This window comes from Delphinus delphis, chromosome 11 (assembly GCF_949987515.2).
Source record: "Delphinus delphis chromosome 11, mDelDel1.2, whole genome shotgun sequence".
Classification (NCBI taxonomy): Eukaryota; Metazoa; Chordata; class Mammalia; order Artiodactyla; family Delphinidae; genus Delphinus; species Delphinus delphis.
This window is the reverse complement of record NC_082693.1, coordinates 85,410,559-85,429,306: the sequence shown is the minus strand read 5'-3', so window position 1 is coordinate 85,429,306 and position 18,748 is coordinate 85,410,559. Positions and strand designations below refer to the sequence as shown.

At 35.8% G+C, this 18,748-nt stretch overlaps 1 protein-coding gene across 3 annotated transcripts in view; it reads right to left on the bottom strand.

Moving 5' to 3' along the window:
* The window catches only part of WASHC4 (WASH complex subunit 4), a 51,713-nt gene extending 33,587 nt beyond the window's left edge, over positions 1-18,126 (bottom strand). For all 3 annotated transcript variants that reach the window (XR_009521252.1, XM_060025526.1, XM_060025527.1), the window contains exons 1-13: positions 17,989-18,126; positions 14,653-14,792; positions 13,661-13,714; positions 13,499-13,564; positions 12,698-12,743; positions 12,166-12,233; positions 8,859-8,941; positions 7,190-7,232; positions 6,641-6,744; positions 5,922-6,042; positions 4,370-4,493; positions 4,138-4,265; positions 3,143-3,303 (exon numbers count right to left, since the gene is read on the bottom strand). Coding sequence is in view for 2 of the 3 variants with exons in the window: in XM_060025526.1 (XP_059881509.1) it covers positions 3,143-3,303; positions 4,138-4,265; positions 4,370-4,493; positions 5,922-6,042; positions 6,641-6,744; positions 7,190-7,232; positions 8,859-8,941; positions 12,166-12,233; positions 12,698-12,743; positions 13,499-13,564; positions 13,661-13,714; positions 14,653-14,792; positions 17,989-18,049 (1,199 nt within the window). In the remaining variant the exon portion in view is untranslated. The remainder of the gene's footprint in view (positions 1-3,142; positions 3,304-4,137; positions 4,266-4,369; positions 4,494-5,921; positions 6,043-6,640; positions 6,745-7,189; positions 7,233-8,858; positions 8,942-12,165; positions 12,234-12,697; positions 12,744-13,498; positions 13,565-13,660; positions 13,715-14,652; positions 14,793-17,988) is intronic.
* Between the last annotated feature and the right edge of the window lie 622 nt (positions 18,127-18,748).

The window sequence follows — 18,748 nt, the reverse complement described above, 5'->3', positions numbered from 1 at the left end:
AGAGGCTGTGATCAGGACCCAAGCAGGGATACCATGTACAGAAGGGAACAGTAAAGTCACAAGCAGGGACAGAAGGAAGAGGCCTACAACAGCAATCAAGTTGATGGCAATCCAGTCAGTAACATTAAGAAGGCTAATACACAGTCAAGGGCAGTCAAGAATCACTGAGTTTTAGGTCACACTACACAGGATAAAGCAGAGGTCTGTCACTCCCCCCATCATTCCTACATCCAGACACCAGATAATCTTTATCTCCTGTAAATATATAAAAATGAAACTGCTTCAAGTTTTAAAAAGCCAAGTTAATTGACAGTGAGTCCAAAAAGGGTCCTGTCAGATTGTCAGCTTCATTTCAAAGTACAAACAGGAGTAACACTAGGGAGAAAGAACAAATCTCCTGTCCTAATATAAAGCACTCAACAGTGTCAACACTTGTACGTCAACTGGAGGTTTGAAACAAAGGTTCATACCTCTACCCTCCAAGGGCAGTATCCCCAGCATCAAAATGGTTGTGAACAAAAAGCAAAGTGCAGCAACCTACAAACCTTGGACCCTAGTCAAAGAGGTGGCTGGGGGCACTTGGCCACGTGGGGTCTAATGTATGGTGCGGAGGCAAGAAAACTGTCCCCCACTGTTTCCTCTTCCTCCATAATGAACTCTGGAGCCTGACTGGGACAGCCCTTAGTCACTTCCTCAACTTCTTCTAAAATGTCAGACAAAGCTCATGCTGATCACACCATCTCCTCTCTCCTGGGTTGCATTTTAGTGTTGTGAATTTTAGGATTCTTTGGCAGTTAATGAGGAGAATGAAAAAGACATTGCCCTCTTCAGCTCAAAGGAGCTCTATAGTGACCGCAGAGAGGTATGTTTTTGAAATTAAAGAATTTAGAAATATTGAAATGTTATCACATGGGGGAGGGGGGGTTGTCTTTGAAAGTCAACTTATTCAATCTTTTACATAATAAGACTCAGTTCCTCCAGCACCCTGGACTGATGGTCATCTCTATTCTGCCTGCATAGCTCTAGTGAAAGGGTACATTACCTCTCAGGGCAGCCTACACAACTCTGTCGCAAAGGCTCTAGAGTAGGATGGGCGTGGGTTTGCATGCCTTCTCTGATACGTACCCAGCTGTGTGACCTGGCAAAGTTCATTTCTCTAAGCCTCATTTTCCTTACCTGAAAATGGGATAAAAATATAGAGAAACACTATAGGGTAGTGTTAAGAGCTTGTGCTCTAGAGTTAGACTTCCCAGCTCTGCCACATATTAGTTGTTTCAATTTGGGTAAGTTCAATCCCTCTGTGTCTCAATTTTCTCACCTATAAAATGGACATGACAACAGTACCTACCTCATAGGATTTTCTGATGATTAAAAAAGATGATACACATGAAGTTCCTGGAATAGTTATTGGCTTATAGAAAGCATAGGGTAAATACTAGTTGTGACTTTGTTATTTCCCATATGAGAAGACTGTTACAGGGTTTACAAAAGACAATGTGTTTAAAGCCTTTAGCATAATGCCTACTACATAGTTACAAGCTTGATAATGTTGGCAATTATTATTAATATCTGTCACATTCATCTTTTGGTTCTAATTCAACTTCTTGGAGCCACAGAGATCAAATCTGTTCCCTCTTCAACCTGAATGCCCTTCAAATATTTAAAGAAATCTAATACATCATTCCTCAGATTTCTCTTTTAAAGGCCAAACTATATAGAGACTTTTCAGTGAGTCTTCAAAGGTCATGGTTCTCAGATCTAACATCCTGATCAGGTTCGTCTGAAGATGCTACCGTTTGTGACACTCTTAAAATGTGGCACCACCAAACACTCATTATAATCTGACCAATAAGAATTTAATGGAACTACCAATTCCCCTAGCCTAGATATTATAACTACTAGCTTCCATAACTTGGGTATAGTTATTAATGTAATCTAAGTACAAACTGACAGTTTTAGCAACTGCATCATACTGTTAAAGAATATGAAGTCTCTGATAACTAAAACATACACATCTTTTTTTAAATTACTGCTACCAAGCCTGGTCCTGTCTCTCCATCCTACTGAGCTCATCTCTTTAATCTAAATCCAAACTTATGTCTTTATCCCTCCTCAACTCTGTTTCAGAGTGTATTGGAGAGCCCTGAAATCTCTGCCATGAGTAGTCCTGCCTGAATTGACTTGTCACTCTCCACTAACTTTAATTATAGGACTTGGGAGTACTAAGAGGTGCTTTAGGGGATCTCGTATATTCCAGATATATTCCTCTTTGCCCCACTGTACAGAAGTGACCCAATTTCCCCTCAATAGTCAAGATTAACAGAAAGTAGGTAAATATCCCTATTACCCTTTAACCATGTTACAGTTAAAAACTGTCCAGTACAGGGCCACTGGCAGAGTCCTGTGTCACTTCACTTAAAATCTTCATCCCAATCAATGTGAAATTTTAGCAGTATACTCAAGTGACAATGTACAGTAAATTTAATCGTTAAGGCTATGTGATGAGAACATGGGGGCTCATTATACTATTTTCTCTATTTTGTGTATATTTGAAATTTTACACAGTAAGATAAGCTAAAAGATGTAAGTATCAGAAGAAACTAAGAGTTAAAAGTGTTCTTTTAGGAAGCAGGACGAAGGCACAGGGGGGAATGGGGCAGAGGACAATCATTTTTTTCCTCTGAACCTTTAGTACTTCTTAACTTCTTAAATATGTGCATACATTACTTTCATAAAAATAAAAAAAAGGAGTGCATTAAACTAAAGTCAACTCCTGCAAAAATCAGCATTGAGTCATGTACACACAATGTTCTAAATGTCATCAACTGGCATCTACTGCAGAGACTTCACTTTACACACAAAAATATTTAATGCACCTGACAGAAAGTATATGAATGTATGCACACGTATCTATATTTCCATAAAGTATAATTTGCCTACATCTTAAATTGAGTTTAAGCCTACAACATTTAAAACAACACTCCTAGAAAATAAATCTTGAGACTGCCCAACGTTTCCTTTGGTAATGAGTAACTATGTCTGATCTTATAATTCAAATGCTTTCTGCATATTTAGAATCAGTATAAAATTTGAAAATATAAACTATCTAAATATTTACATTATGGGTACTTATAAAACCTACTTGGTAAGTGACTGAGCTTTCTGCTGTAGGAAAGTATCTCTGTATATTTTAATGGCTTGAAGACTTTTTCTATCCAGTAGTTTGGCAGCTGCTGGTATTTTCTGGATCAAAAAATTGTCGGGAAACCAAATAATATTAGCAGTCAGAGTGATGGCTGGTACCTGAAACAGGAAATGAAAGAGGAGGAAAATCATTAAATGCAGGTTAAGCAACAAACTGTTTAATAATCCTACAACATGCAATGGAAAACAACCTATTTCAAGAAAAATAATGATAAAAAGATACTCAATAATATGAGATAAATTATGTTAATGTGGCACAGAGTAAAGGCATTCCTATATCTGGTGTGGAGCATGACACTAATTTTATTCTGTCTAAATATTAAACAACACACACTCACAGATTTTCAGATGAACAAAAATATGCAAAAATTAAACAGAAACTTGAGTCTTCATGACCTTTACTTTCACTCTATTTTAGTGAAAAAATACAAAATAAATATCCAAGATGGCTGGGTTCTCATGGTCATATATCACTTGATTATATAAACCATCTAAATTTTCAATTTTGAAAACAGGTGCCACATCATGGAAACAGCAAAGACAGAGAAAAAAATTGTTTTAAATTTCTTCCTACTTCAATAATGAGAATGGGTGGCAAGAAGAGAAAGCGAAGGAAAAGAAAGAGAAAAAAGTAGTAATAGCAAGTTAATATACAGGAAAAAATGTGGAAAAGCATCCACTAATATGTATTTATACAATGTGGAATTATGGGGTATTTTCATTTACTATGTTACTTATTTCTGGAATGCTTAAATATTTTAAATATTCTTTAAAATGAATATTATGATATTATTTTTGTAATTATTATTACAAAATATTACAAAAATTATTATTTTTGTAAGCAGGAATAAAATACATTTTAAAATACCCAATTTTATCCCAAATCTTTTCCATCTATTCAAATTGAAAAAAATAGAAGTTCCAAGTTCTTACCTTCTTACAAATGTCCAATAAAGACTTATAAAACTTTTTATCAACCGTTCGAAAAATTTGAAAGTGCAATACAAAGAGTCCACAAATTCCTACATACTTGTCTCTCTGGTCAATTTCAGAAGGTTCTCCTTATAAAACAATAACATGAGAGAAAAACAGAATATACTTAAAATTCTGCTTTAAAGGAAGTGAAAACTTTTAAATGAAAACCAAAAAATGCATGTTACATTACCAAGTTTGGCTTCTACATTTGCAAAAATTGAGCGAATACTATGTGCAAATTCTTCAGCAAAAGTGCTATTTTTTGACACAGATACTCCTCCATTGAGAGAATCAAACTGCTGTTCTATACAGGCCTAGACAGGAAACATTTAGAGAAATTTACACTCTCATAAGCTATTATGACTTAATATGCTTTAAACAGATTTAAATATAGAGTGATAAACTCCTACATTCATCATTTTGATTTTACTAACACTGAGTCTCAGGTTTTTAACCTTAACCTAATATCTAAATCCTTCTGAATGGGAAATGTATATGTACTTACATATTTGAGTACCCCTTATGTGAAAGTAATAAAACTGAATCAAAATCTATAATTCTACATGAAGAGATACACACAAGTGATGCTTGCTGATGTATAGAAGGTGTATCTGATGAAGCATGGGAAAGCATGCTTTATTATTTTAATTTGCAATTTTAAGAGGAGACTTTTTCTGTTTACAATTACTTTCCTAACACTTTATTACATTATGTGTAGAAATGACTCCTGGAAAAAGAATCAACAAAAAAATTCTTCTGAAATTAACAGATTAACAGTTAAGTTGGTATAAACAAGAGTTGTGATCATTCTGTAAAAACTGTGATCATCTAAAATATAAATTAAAGGTAACCTTGAATCAGATTTTAAATGGAACACACAGTTGACACTTGAACAAGTGGGGGTTAATCCCCGTATAATTTAGAACTAGCCCTCTGCATCCACGGTTTCTCCGCACACTTGCATTCAGCCAACCGTGGACTGTGTAATACTATAGCGTTTACTATTGAAAAATATACATATATAAGTGGATCTGTGCAGTTCAAACCCATATTGTTCAAGGGTACTGTAATGCAATTTCTGGTGGATACTACCCAAAACTGTGCCATCCAACAGAACTTTCTGTGATGATGAAAATGTTTTATATCTGTGCTGTCTGATATGATTGTTAGCCACAGCTGGCTTTTCTCCCAGCTTTACTAAGATATCACTGGCATATAACATATATAAGTTTAAGGTGCACAGTGTGATAATGAGATTACATGCAGCTATTAAGAATTTGACATGTTGCTAGTGTAGCAGAAGAAATGAATTTTTTTTTTAATTAATTTACATTTAAACAGCCACACGTGGTTAGAAGCTACCTGGATTGTGCAGATGCAAATTATATTCCGAGTAGGAAATTAAAACAGACTTATAAAAGGCTGTCTTACAAACCTAAATCTAGAGGTTAACAACAAACAAAATGCTTGACACAACTACTCAGATACTAACCCTTGAACAGTTTTATCCTTTTACATAATTTAAAAAACCCTTATCACAAATACAACCAGTATACTATTAATTTCATTTCCTACTAGATACTGATATAACTATATTTTAGTACATTAACCATGTTTTAAGCCTAAGCACTTTTAAAGAAAAATATAGTCACAACAATATGCTATAAAAGTGGCCCACTACAATTCTGAGATGGGTCTACTAATATAAGCCCATTTACTATAGCCTGATACAGCACTCATACCTGAAATATCATTCCATCAAGTAACTGTCCTTCTAGCTTCAGCAAGAACTTTTCAAATGGCTTTAGTTTTTCTTCCTGAATTCCAAATTTTGAAGGGTTGTGATGGACAGATTTCAGTAACCTTGTAGAAAAGTAGGAGAAAGACCTTTGATTTGCCTAATAAATTATTGTATCAAAAATATTCCCAGAAATCAAAGTTTTATATTTGTATCACTTGTTTGGCTCTACACATTTGAAAATTTGAACAAAAACAATCCTAACATATTTAATTTTCTAATCATACCTTTTTATATCATCTTAAATTCAGATATCTGGTGCTCTCTAGACAACAGACATTTAGTGAATGCTTATAGATTGAATAAAACAAAATGCCTTGACTTTTAAAAGTTCTGGAGTATAAAACAAAATAAAACCAAGCGGAGAATAAACAACTATCATTCGTATAGAACAAGGAAAAAATGAATCTGAGTCCTAAGATAGTCAAATTAACAACTACACTTTAAGAATTAGGATGCTTTGTACAAGTATATCATACACTCAAAAAGCCTACCTGAAATTAAAAGAATGGTTACTGTCTTCAAAGAAAATCTGACATGAGATCCTTCTAAGTACAGATCTTCAGGTCTCCTAACGGATCTGTTCTATTTATATTTATTTATTTTTTACTAATACATTACCTATACAAAGTAAGAGTATTTTAAACATTGTAATTGGCTCACCTTTTGTACATAGTCCAGTGGTCTTTCAGTGTGATATGATTGTCAATAATTTCATCCAGGGTAAGCAGAACTGTTAGCAGCTCTCCCAAGTGCTCATACATAGTCTGTCAAAAAACCTTAAATGATTATCATTTAATCACTAGTTAGAAGTTAAGCTTCATGTGGATTTTTTAAGTTAAACACACTTGGGCTAATTACTAAATTAAAGTAGTGGGTAAATTAAACTACAGATGAAACTGTTAATCCTCAGATGGAACCATCAGCCTTAAATTGGGAAACCCTTCACCCAATATTTCATCCTTGATCATGATACTGTAGATTCTCTGAAGAGACCACTTGGAGAGTCTGCATTGGGCGAATACTAGGAAGAGTTACACTGATAGTGGGTCAGTAATGCCTCATCAACTTCACAGATAAAAGAGAACAAAAGCAAAAAAAAGAACTCCTTTAAGAGCCTTGCAATAATTGTTGTACTCCCCAATCATACAAACTCCAAAGTAAAATATACTAAAAATTACAATTTTACAGGTCAAGTTAAATTACTTTTACCTGAAAATGAACTCCAGTTGTCTCTATAATTTTGGGTGCAATCCTGTAATAAAATAACACCCAAGTTTAAAAAAAAAAAATCTCCTTTTTTGTCACAGTTCATGTTTAAGGAAAACACATAACAGCAGAAGCTCTTGGAATTTTAATATGTATTTATTTTTATTTAGGCTTTAGTCACTAAAATTTACACGACCCAAAGAATTATTATCGTATTCCACTTTCCCAAGCAGATAACTTGTACATACAGAGTCTGGGCTCTCCTTGCCTACACCCAACTCCTCAGTGGGTAGGTATATGTCAATAGGCAGCCCATGAATAACCCTTAGCCATTCAAACCTAAAGGATCTAACTTGGGATGGAGCTAAAGAAATAACAAAACTGGTATTTCTTTCTTTCTAAACTATCAGAATTTCGCAATTTTCAACTAGAATCTTTATCCCACCCAAACTGGCATTTGGGAACTAGACCTCTGTTCAGTTGGATTTATTGCTAGCATTCTCATTCCTACTGAAAAAACAATGCATACAAATGGGATTATACCAAAGTCAAAAGCCCCAGGATAATTCAATTTTACTTCCTAGAGAGTCAATCTACTCAACAGTAAATAAATTGATACTTATCAAAGCATATATAAATATCCCACAAGATAGAATATTTAAAAAATTAAACACAAAATTCAGACAAATTTCCTCTTTCAAGGGCAGCAGTGTGGTAGTGGGGAGTCTCTTTGAATTACACACCAAGTACAGCAGGGGTTGGGAGGAGCTGTGCTCTCATTCACTTCTGCCATGAGGAGAACCTCAGTGAGAGCACAGAACATAAAATAAATAACTGACTGACTGGAAAAACATGAGAATGAGAAACAGTTAACACAGTCTTTCACTTTATAAAGAGAGTTGAGATGCAGCATGGTATACTAAGAACAACAATGAATGGACTGGTGACCAAAAAAGCAGTACCTAACTTGCTATGGAATCTTGGCAAATAATTCCTTTGGGCTTCAGTTACCTCTCTTCTCATAATTGAGACTCCCTAGTCATATACCTCAACAAAGTTTTGTAACATTATAATTAAGTAGTAAATGGGAAAATTTTTAAATATACAGTTTTAATCAAATGCAAGATATTACTTTGTGGTGGTTAAGAATACTAAGGGCTCTATGAAAATGTGGTCTTTTTCTTGATTTAGGGCAGTGGTCTCCAAACTTGGAAGAGCATTAGAATTACTCACAAAAATTTTTCAGGGTAGATTACCTAGCCCCACTCCCCAAGATTCTGTAGTTTAAGAAAAGTGTCACATGATTCTAATCCAAGGACCCTTCAATGTAAAGGAAAGGGGAAATAAGTAGAGACAACTTGGTACATATACTAATTCTATATTAGCCTTTTCTATACAATCAGATTTCTTTAAGATTATTGTCAACATTCTCGTTCAGACAGATAATGGGCTCATTCAGCATGGCAGAAACTGTCTTACTAACCTATGGATTACACACATCAAGTAGTGTTTAAAACATCATGAGTGTTCAGAGAACGCTGAATAAGTGAATGAAGGAATGAGTGAATAAGTGAGTGAACAAATGAAAAACTTTCAGATATTTAGCTAGTTTAAGAAAAACATTTCCTGCATCTCTATTAAAAAATGTAAAAACATTTCTAAAATCCATTACTTGTTACTGATATAGAGGGCAGCCAACTGATGGACTACATTCATCACCACTTCATAGCACCTCGTAACAAAACAAGACAGTTCCTGAAATGACAAGTTGAGTATATGTTACAAGTTGAGTAAATGTCACTATTTCTGACTGAATTTTTATGGTAACAATGCTAAACAAAATAGTTTTCTATTAAAAATCTCCAGTTAACCTGCAGAAAGACAACTTCAAGCATCCTTCAAGCAATCAGTTCTTAATTCACCTCCCAACGTTATTTCTACCTCTTTGCCCCTACAGCATTTCATTCATCCTTCTATTTTAAGTCTTGTTTTCATTACTCATATAACTCCTAACTGACAGAGACTGTCTTATTCCTTCTTTGAATGGCCACTGCCCAGTATGGTGGCTAACCCTCAACTGCTTCTCAATAAATGTCTGCCTATTAAATGAATAAATGAGTGAACATCTGAATGAATGAAGAAGCTCAGAAGCTGCCAGTTTAGAAAGCATGACAATGAGGGGAAGGGGTCTTCAGAAGTCACTCTGAAATAACTTCAAATGTTTATTACCTTGAACCTTATCTATGAACAGGCTTGGCACACATCAAGTGAAATATTAATTATCCCAGGAATATGTTTGTCATTAAATAGTTAACTCACATCTATCCTAAAATATTTAGAGCCTAATTAAACTTATGGCTGCTGTAAACTGTAAGCTCTATGAGGGCAGAAATTTCTGTTGGTTTTGTGCACTGCTGTATCCCAAGCACCAAGAACAGTTTCTAACATATGCTAGGCTCATAAAACATTTGTTGAATGTTTAAAAATGGAATCATATGCAGCTGTTAGATCCACAATTTAAATTTTTTGAAAGTGAAAATAATACATTTCAATTTTATTTAAACAGCTCCAGTTTTACATTTCTTATTAAACTTCTATAAGTCTAATAAAAGCAGAGGAAAGAACAGAAAATGCAGGACAAATAGAAAGCACAAAACAAAAAGGCAGAAATAAGTCCAGATACATAATACACTATTTATATAAGACAGAAATAGAAATAGAATTAACCAATTAAAACACAGAAATTTTCAGATTATATAAAAAAGCAAAATCCAGATAGATGCAGTTTTAAAGAAACACAACTAAAACATAATGACACTGAAAGGCTGAAAGAATAAAAAGAATTTTTAAAAAAATGCTAACTAAAACAGAGCTGGGGCAATGATATTAATATCAAACAGATTTTATTAGCATTACTATAGCTAATGACCATATATGTAACTATATATTACATACATAATTATTATCACAGCTTAAGAAGATCACCACACAATAAAAGATTCCATTTACTGGAAATTATGAACAATTATAAACTTGTATGCACCAAATAAAACATCCTCAAAATAAGAAATGCAAAATTTGACAAAACTAGAGAAACTGACACATTCACTTCAACCTTGTAAATTAACATTTCTTAGACTCCTGCCCAGCAGGCTTCCTGTTAGGTTCTGCCAACAGGTGGCATTAAAAGCAGACTAGAAGGCAGGAAATGGACATCCTTCCTATTTCTTGCTGTTTTTATCAACATAATCCAGGCAGGAGCAGTTCACCCCAGCAATGGCAGCTTGCCCCAGGCTCCTCCCTTCTTTCAGCACTACAGAACCAATCTTCAATTTTAAACTCTACCAGCAGCAACCAGGCAGCACTGCTTCCTCAGAGGTATGATACTAATTCCCTAGGGCTCCTCCTCCTATAGCTCCCAGACTCTGGCAACCCGAACCTTTTCCCTTTTTTACCCTAGATGTAGAGGTGATATCTGCTTCCTCTGGCTTACCTCACTGTTTTTTCTTTCAGCCCTCCAATTCTTATGGAACCAATTCTCTATATTAAATCTCCTCATTTTTTTCTCTTTCTTTCTTTAATTGAAGTATAGTTGATTTATAATACTGTTAGTTTCAGATGTACAGCAGAGTGATTCAATTATATATATTTTTTTCAGATTCTCTTCCATTATAGGTTATTACAAAAGATTGAGTATAGTTCCCTGTGCTATACAGTAAATCCTTGTTGTTTACCTATTTTATGTATAGTATTGTGTATCTGTTAATCCCAAGCTCCTAATTTATCGCTCCCCACCACCTTTCCCCTTTGGCAACCATAAGTTTGTTTTCTATGTTTGTTTGTTTCAGTTTTGTAAACAAATTCATTTGTATTATTTTTTAGGTTCCACATATAAGTGATATCACATAATATTTGTCTCTCTCTGTCTGACTTACTTCACTTAGTATGAAAATCTCTAGGTCCGGCTCTGTTGCTGCAAATGGCATTATTTCACTCTTTTCTATGGATGAGTAATATTCCATTTTTGTATATATGTACCACATCTTCTTTATCCATTCATCTGTTGATGGACACTTAGGTTGCTTTCATAACTTGGCAATTTTAAATAATGCTGTATCACTGGGGTGCATGTATCTTTTTGAATTAGAGTTTTTGTCTTTCAGAATATATGCCCAGGAGTGGCATTGCTGGATCATATGGTAGCTCTATTAAATCTCCCCTTTTGAAATACCTCATGTGATTTGTTTTCTGGACTGAACCCTGACTGACACAAACCATCATAGAGGATACTTTCAACAAAATGCTCTGTTAGGTAAGAAGACCAAAAAAAGTAGTAAAGATATAAAAGATTTGAATATAGTAGCGTGCGTGATTCAATGAAATATATCAAATCTTATATCCAACAATCAGAAGGTAAGTGAGATTATGAGTACTGTTCCCTTATCTCCAATTTTTGCCTTTGTCATATTATATAAGCATTGCTTTTATAACAGAGAAACAGAAGTTATTTCATTCTTTTGATAAACCAAAAGACCTAGAATAACTAAAACTTTGCAGTGATGAAAAGCATATCTAAACTGAAACATCTGGTTAGAAGCATCATGTGCTGCTGCTTTTAAACCTCATCATAGCTCACATAACAGCTTAAAGATCTCCATTAACAACTTTTTCGAACATAAAGTATCCTTTCCTACCAGGTACAAAATTTAAATTATTTTAAAAGGCATGGTGATAAACTGTCCATAAATGAAATTATACAAAGAAACTTATTTTGATAGCTTATCTTACTAAAAATGCTATGAAAATCTTCCAGGAATTACAATCTCCTTAACTATCAATTTAATCCATCTCCAACTAAGTATCTTACCCTCACAGTACACATTCTTAGCATTTGAAGCTTTCATAACTCTTTTCTGATTGTGTGTGATTTACTCAAACTTTTCAAAGAAAAGGCTCAATAAAAAGTAAAAACCATTTACCTGTAAGAATGAAATAAATCTCCCCATCTGAATTTGGCAATCGCCTTCCACCATGCTGGAATCCGTAGCTTTAAAAGGCAACATGAAGAATATTTCAATTTTTTATTTTAATCAACACCAAAAGAAAAAATGTGATTTTTATTCATTAGGACATCTTCTAATCTGCATAGTATTGAAAACAGAATTTTTACACTGAAGAGAAAAATGAAACAATCATTAATCACACAATTAAAAGTAACCATCTGTTTCACTATTTAATGAATTCAAGGAAAATCCTCATCTAGCTACAGTGCTTTGTAATTTATAAAAATATCAAAATAAACTTCATACAGAATTTGCTGCTGCTTCATCACTGAGGTTTTTTTTACCTGTTTACCAAACAAAAATATAAACCGACAAAAAATCTGAATGTTAATTTTCTCACACTAATACTTCACATGATCATGACAGTCCTAGAATTGCCAGTTAACTTTTTGTTCATTTCAATCGCAAAAAAAAGCATAACATTACAATGTGAAATTTTAAAACTTACCTCCTTCTCCATAAAACAAGAGACCATTGTAAAATTTAGTTTCAGCCTGTTTAAAAAAAATTAAAATAATTTTATAAGGTTGCTATTTTGTTTTTAAATTCCTAAGCTCTCTTAGTTATCCCTATTTAATAGTAAGCAGATGACTACATCACATACATAAATTCACTTAAATTCAAAAACTGCTTGCAATATAGGTAAATGTAATTTATCTTTAGAGTACCAAAGATATTACTGATACTCAACCTTATTTCTTGATTTCTTTAGCCTTTACTTTGTCTTATCTGACCACTCTGTAATTTCCCACATCCTCCCACTAGTTCATGAGAGAAAAAGCAACCACATAGTATCAAAAAGGTAGAGAAAAAAAGATGAAGTTTACCATCTTCTACCAGAGTTTTAATGGCTCATGGGTGAGGAAACACAGAACATATTAAAAATGCAAAGCTTTAAAAAAAAATCAGTTATATCCAGAAAGCCATTATATATGACAAGTAACACAGAAGGAATGCAGACCCAGACTCAAACCATTATTACCAGTAAAATGTTAGGTTGAGTGACACTCTTTCAGCTTCGGTTTCCTCATCTATTCCTCACGTACCTCCTGGGTGGTTATTAGCATTAACGGGGTTAGCATGATGTTTGGTACACAGTAAACACCCAGTGAATGGTACTCATTATTACTACTATTATAAATATACAGTTCATTCAACATTCACTAAATATTTATGCACACTGTACACATATAAGCACATATTTGCTTTTAAATCATGTTTTTAAGGTCTTAAGAGTACAAATAATTACCTCATATTTTAATTTCTTGATTTCACAACAAAGTGCAGCATAAACAGTGATGACCTTGTTTAAGACCTAGTTTCATGAGTAAAAACACAAAAGGAAAAAAGTAAATTATAGCAGATAACTAAAGCATTTTAAAAATAGATTTTTAGGTTTAGGAATCTGTACCTTGTTTTCAGTCTTTATGAGTTCCAAAAGGGAAGACTGTTCATAAGGCAAAAGCTATAGAAACAAAGGAAAATAAAATTTCTTTTTAATTTGAAAAAAATCATGAAAATTCTAAATACACAAACTGAGAGACTATCTCTCTTCTATGGAAACTTGTGTTCGACCCTGTACTCAGCACTAGCACCACACCAGACGGGCAGTGACTGCTAATGGCTATGGGATTTCTTTTTGGGCTGGTGAAAATGTTCTAAAGTTGACTCTGGTGATGGTGGCACAATTCTATGAATACAGTAAAAACCAAAGAATTGTACGATATATGAATTACATCTCAGGAAAGCTGTTATTAAAGTAAGTCAACATGCGACTTAGGACAGTTGTCTAGCACATAATAAGTACTCAATAAATGTTAGCTATGACTTAAGCGCCAACAGTTTCAAAGATAAAACAGAACTACCTCAAAATGGAACAGAGCAGGAGTGACTTATTTTATATCTTAAAAAAATCACTCCCATATTAAGGTCCCCTAAATAGCATAAGGGAGCTTTTGGGAAATCATGGAAATATTCAGTATCTTGATTGGGATATGAGATACATGGGAATAGGTGCTTGGTAAAATTCACTGAACAGTATTTTAAATCTATGCTTCTCACTGTATGTAAAATAACCTCAATAAAAAAAACAAGTAAAGTTTCAATATGCTATTCCAATCCTCTTCATTTTCTTGATAATAAAAAACAAGTTAGCTCAAAGAGTTGGGGTTCGTGTCATTCTTTGACACTGAAGACTTTGAGTTTGTGTCATGCTTTAAAAAGGAAAACAAAAACACATGCGTGGCTTAGAGAAAAGGAAATTAACCATTTTTCTCCAAGTTTATTTTAGTTCTTTTAGATTCCAAATAATAAAAATACATATCCCAATTTTGAAAACTGTTTTCAAGATACAGTATGTCCTTAAAAAGTATACATAAATTAAAAAATAAAACAAAATCAAACCTTTAATGCTATAGGATCAAGATTGAAATCCCAAACATCTCCAATTGAATCATCCAGTGCGTCCTCAATTCTTCTCAACTGAGAGGTATACTCCTCAAGAAATTTCCCATAATTCTTAAGCTGGACTTCAGCATGAATTTCTAAATTTAAATTTTAAAAGTTTGTAAGAAGTATAAGTAATGAATTACAAGACATTTACTTCAAATAATCTGAAAAGTCACAGCAAAGTAGATACTAAGCATTGTTAATGTATCACTTCAGAATGTCTGGACTTCTTGAAAATAAAGTTTTAAAGTTAAACAATAACTGAACTTTCAATCTTTTCCAAACAGATACGATAATTGTAAAAAACAGTAGATGTTACCACTTAGAGATATCATCTTAAAACTGCAACTTTAAAATACTATGAAAAAGTTACTATACCATTTACTCCAAAATCTAAAATATGTGAATAATGCCTTAGACAACTCAATGTCCTGATTCTATGTTTCAGTCATAAACAACTTTTTTGTGCAAAAAAAAAACATGACCTGATTTAGGTGCAAAAATCTGTGTTGTCATAGAAGCAAAATTTTAAAATGTAATGCTTAATTACACAGTAAACTACATCTAAAAATACACCTAAATATTGTTTTTTAAATGGTTTTAGACCTGCTTCATCATATTATTCCTGTAAGGCCTCAAATTTACCAAGATATTTTGTTTTAATTATTTAACTATCATAACAGAATTGGAAAAGCCACTAAAGGACAGTGAGTACAGAATACTTTGCTGATATTTACAGAATTTACACATTAATAGATGACTCTAGGAACTCACTGGAATAAACTGGACAATAAAAGTTTGCCTACTCAGCAAAGTTAATGACAGTAAATATTCCACCTTATTAAACATAAGAATTCATTACTCATTCCAAAGGCAGCAAATTCAACTCCAACTCAGTTTCTTTTATTGATGTGAATTACTTTATTCCATCGCTGTCTTCTAAAAAAAAGTAAAAATTTTCTCTCCTCAAATTAGCAATGCCAAGCAACTCTAAGATAAGGTATGTTCTAACTCATTAAGGATAAAGACCTAGCTTCACATTCTCCCCTATTTTGCAACTAATGCTCCAAATCAGGTGGATCAATTAGTTCATTAAGGTTCCCATCTCATTATAGTATTAACCTAGGCAATTCTGGAAAGCAATTAGTCTAGATATGATTCATATTCCAAAAATTAATGAAAACAAAGCACAGAGAAGTCCTCTCTTCCCTACAGCTTAAATTTTTAAAACTGCATTAAGATTCTCGAAATCCCAAGTACATGTCTAGTTTTCAGTTACGTGGGAAATGACCAAAGCTGCGTTTAAACAGCAAATGAGTTCTTAATGGCAATGCTAGAAAAACATGCCAATGAATTATTCATTTAGTCTGTTTGGAAATTCATAAAGTAGCAGGCAAGAGAAAACCTGTAATAACATTAACGTTCCTTGCCGATAAATTTTTAAGTTGGTAAAAGTTAAAATAAAAAGATTTGAAATAAGAACTCCATAATGATTCTTCAAGAGTAAAAAATGCAAAAACCTATTTACATGCTTATCTCTTCCAACAGACTTAATTCCTTGTTTTATCTTTGTATCCCTAATACCTACCACAGTTCCTGGCATGTGGAAAAAGTCTTTTGAGTGAATCAGATCATTCTGATTGAACCATTTTTCAAACCCAAAACATATTTTCATTCCAATATTTTGCAGATACTAAAGTAGGGAACCTCTGTCCATAAAACTTCATACATGACAAGGTACAGTTCACTTTAACAGTAAATACAGTTATCTTCTCTGTAAACAAGTTGAAAGATTCAACACCACCAGGATCATTTTTTCATGCTGCATAGGAGCTTATAACTTATGGAATGTTTTGTGAAAAACTGCTAACCATCCTGAATTAAGCTCATGCTTCTATGAGAGGCTAATAAAACCTAATTACATCTAATGGGCCTCTGTCTTTTGTAAAATTATGCAAAATATACACGTAATTTTTTTAAATAAATTTATTTATTTTATTATTATTTTTGGCTGCAATGGGTCTTTGTTGCTGCGCGCAGGCTTTCTCTAGTTGCAGCAAGTGGGGGGCTACTCTTCTTCGTTGCGGTGTGTGGGCTTCTCACTGCAGTGGCTTCTCTTGCTACAGAGCACGGGCTCTAGGCACGCGGGCTTCAATAGTTGTGGCGCGCAGGCTTCAGTAGTTGTGGCTCGCGGGCTCTGGAGCGCAGGCTCAGTAGTTGTGGCGCACGGGCTTAGTTGCTCTGCGGCATGTGGGATCTTCCCGGACCAGGGATGGAACCCATGTCCCCTGCATTGGCAGGCAGATTCTTAACCACTGCACCACCAGGGAAGCCCTACCCCTAATTTTTAAAAATTACATTCACCTTTTGAGAAAACTACATTAAAAAAACAAATTCACAAGCAGTATGTTCCAATCTCTCTTATATCACCTACGCAGATTCATATCACCAAAGGTCAGAAACAGATCACCAATTTGCATTCATCTTAGGTAAGGTTTCACTGAAATAGTTTGGCCTCTAAATTTTGCTGCGTGGAACTGAATTTGCTAGGTTAAAATGAGACAATCCAATTTTATTAAGTAAAATCGGAAGCAGATTTGCTGTAATTTCTGAAACCTTTTTAGGTGCGCTGGAAACTACAGGACATCACTTTTGAAAAATACCACTTAACGTAAATAAAAGGCATGGGAGGAGATAAACTTGACATTCACGTGTTTATTTTTTTACCGCGAAATGAGTTCTTTTTCGCTATCTTCTAGAGAAGATAAGCATATGAATATGAAGGTAAAAACACTCAAACTTCCAAAAGTTGGTTTGGGAGGAAAACGAAGAAAGACAGGAAACCGAAACAGGAACCTGGACCTCAGCCTCACCTACCACTGCACGCTCTGAAGATCTGGCGAAAGCCCCGGGCGGCCAGAGACAAGGCAGCCTCCGCTCCCCGGGCTGCGGGCCCTCCCCGGGCGCGCCCCGCCCGAGCCCCCGGCTGCACGAAGTGGACGCCGCGCCCCCCGGGCCACAGCGGGCTCCCCAGGACCACAGCGGGCTCCCCAGGACAGTCACCGCCCCGAAGGCCGAGCCGTGGCCGGGCCTGACCCAGCATCGCCGGGGATCCCAACCCGGAAAGTTAGGTTCGCGAGCGCGTCCCTCTCACACCCCGAGGCGCAGAAAATGTCCCGAAGCGGACGGCTGCGCGCCGACAGCGACGCAGAGCCCTCCCGCAGGAGCGCTGCCGGGGCTGAGGCGGGCCGGGGAGCGTCCACCCGCAACCCTTGCCTGGCGCTCCCTTACTCTGTGAGCCGTCGTCAACGCGGTCGAACTCCCAGTCCGGGGACAGAGTCTCCACCGCCATCACTCCGGTGCCTCCCACAGTCACAGCCCCAAACAGCCTTGGCGACAACGGCGGCCTCACCCGGGCGGCTGTAACCGCACGTGACTTCCGGCTTCAGTCCCGCCCCCACTCGCGAGGGCCGGCCGGGCTCTTTGCCCCGGCGGGTCGCGGGGGCCGCTGGGAAAGCGAGTCCTCCGTGGTGGCTCGAGGAGGCTGCCCCGGCGCCGGTGGTGGTCCTTGCGGTGTCCTCCCGTTCCTGTTTGGGCCTCGCCACCGTTCAGTTCACTTTTCACGCCACATCAATACCTTCAATTTCGCTCTGCTATCTTCGGGCCATTTTTAATACTAGGAGAAGTGCTCCCTCAGTCTAGCCTAAAAAGGGCAAAATTGATGGGGTCGGGGCTCAGCAGACGCGGTTCTCTAGGACGTCGCCGTCCAGGCACTTCTTCCCAGAAGCCCGTTTATCCTACGTCTTCCCGGTAGTCACCGTCCGATCTCTTGTTCTGCACGTCCTATGCAGATTGTTCTTGAGAAAAAAAGCCGTGTGCAAGAGGAGGAGTTTACTTTACGAACACCTTAAGCGAGGAATTTTACTTCTCTGCTAATATTGCGCTCACCGGCTCTCTACCCACCTCTTCTTAAAAAGGCAGGGGGGAAGAAGAAGCGCTGTTTAAGTGGGTTCTAAAAGGTACCTACCCACTAACTGGCTTTTCGGTGAAC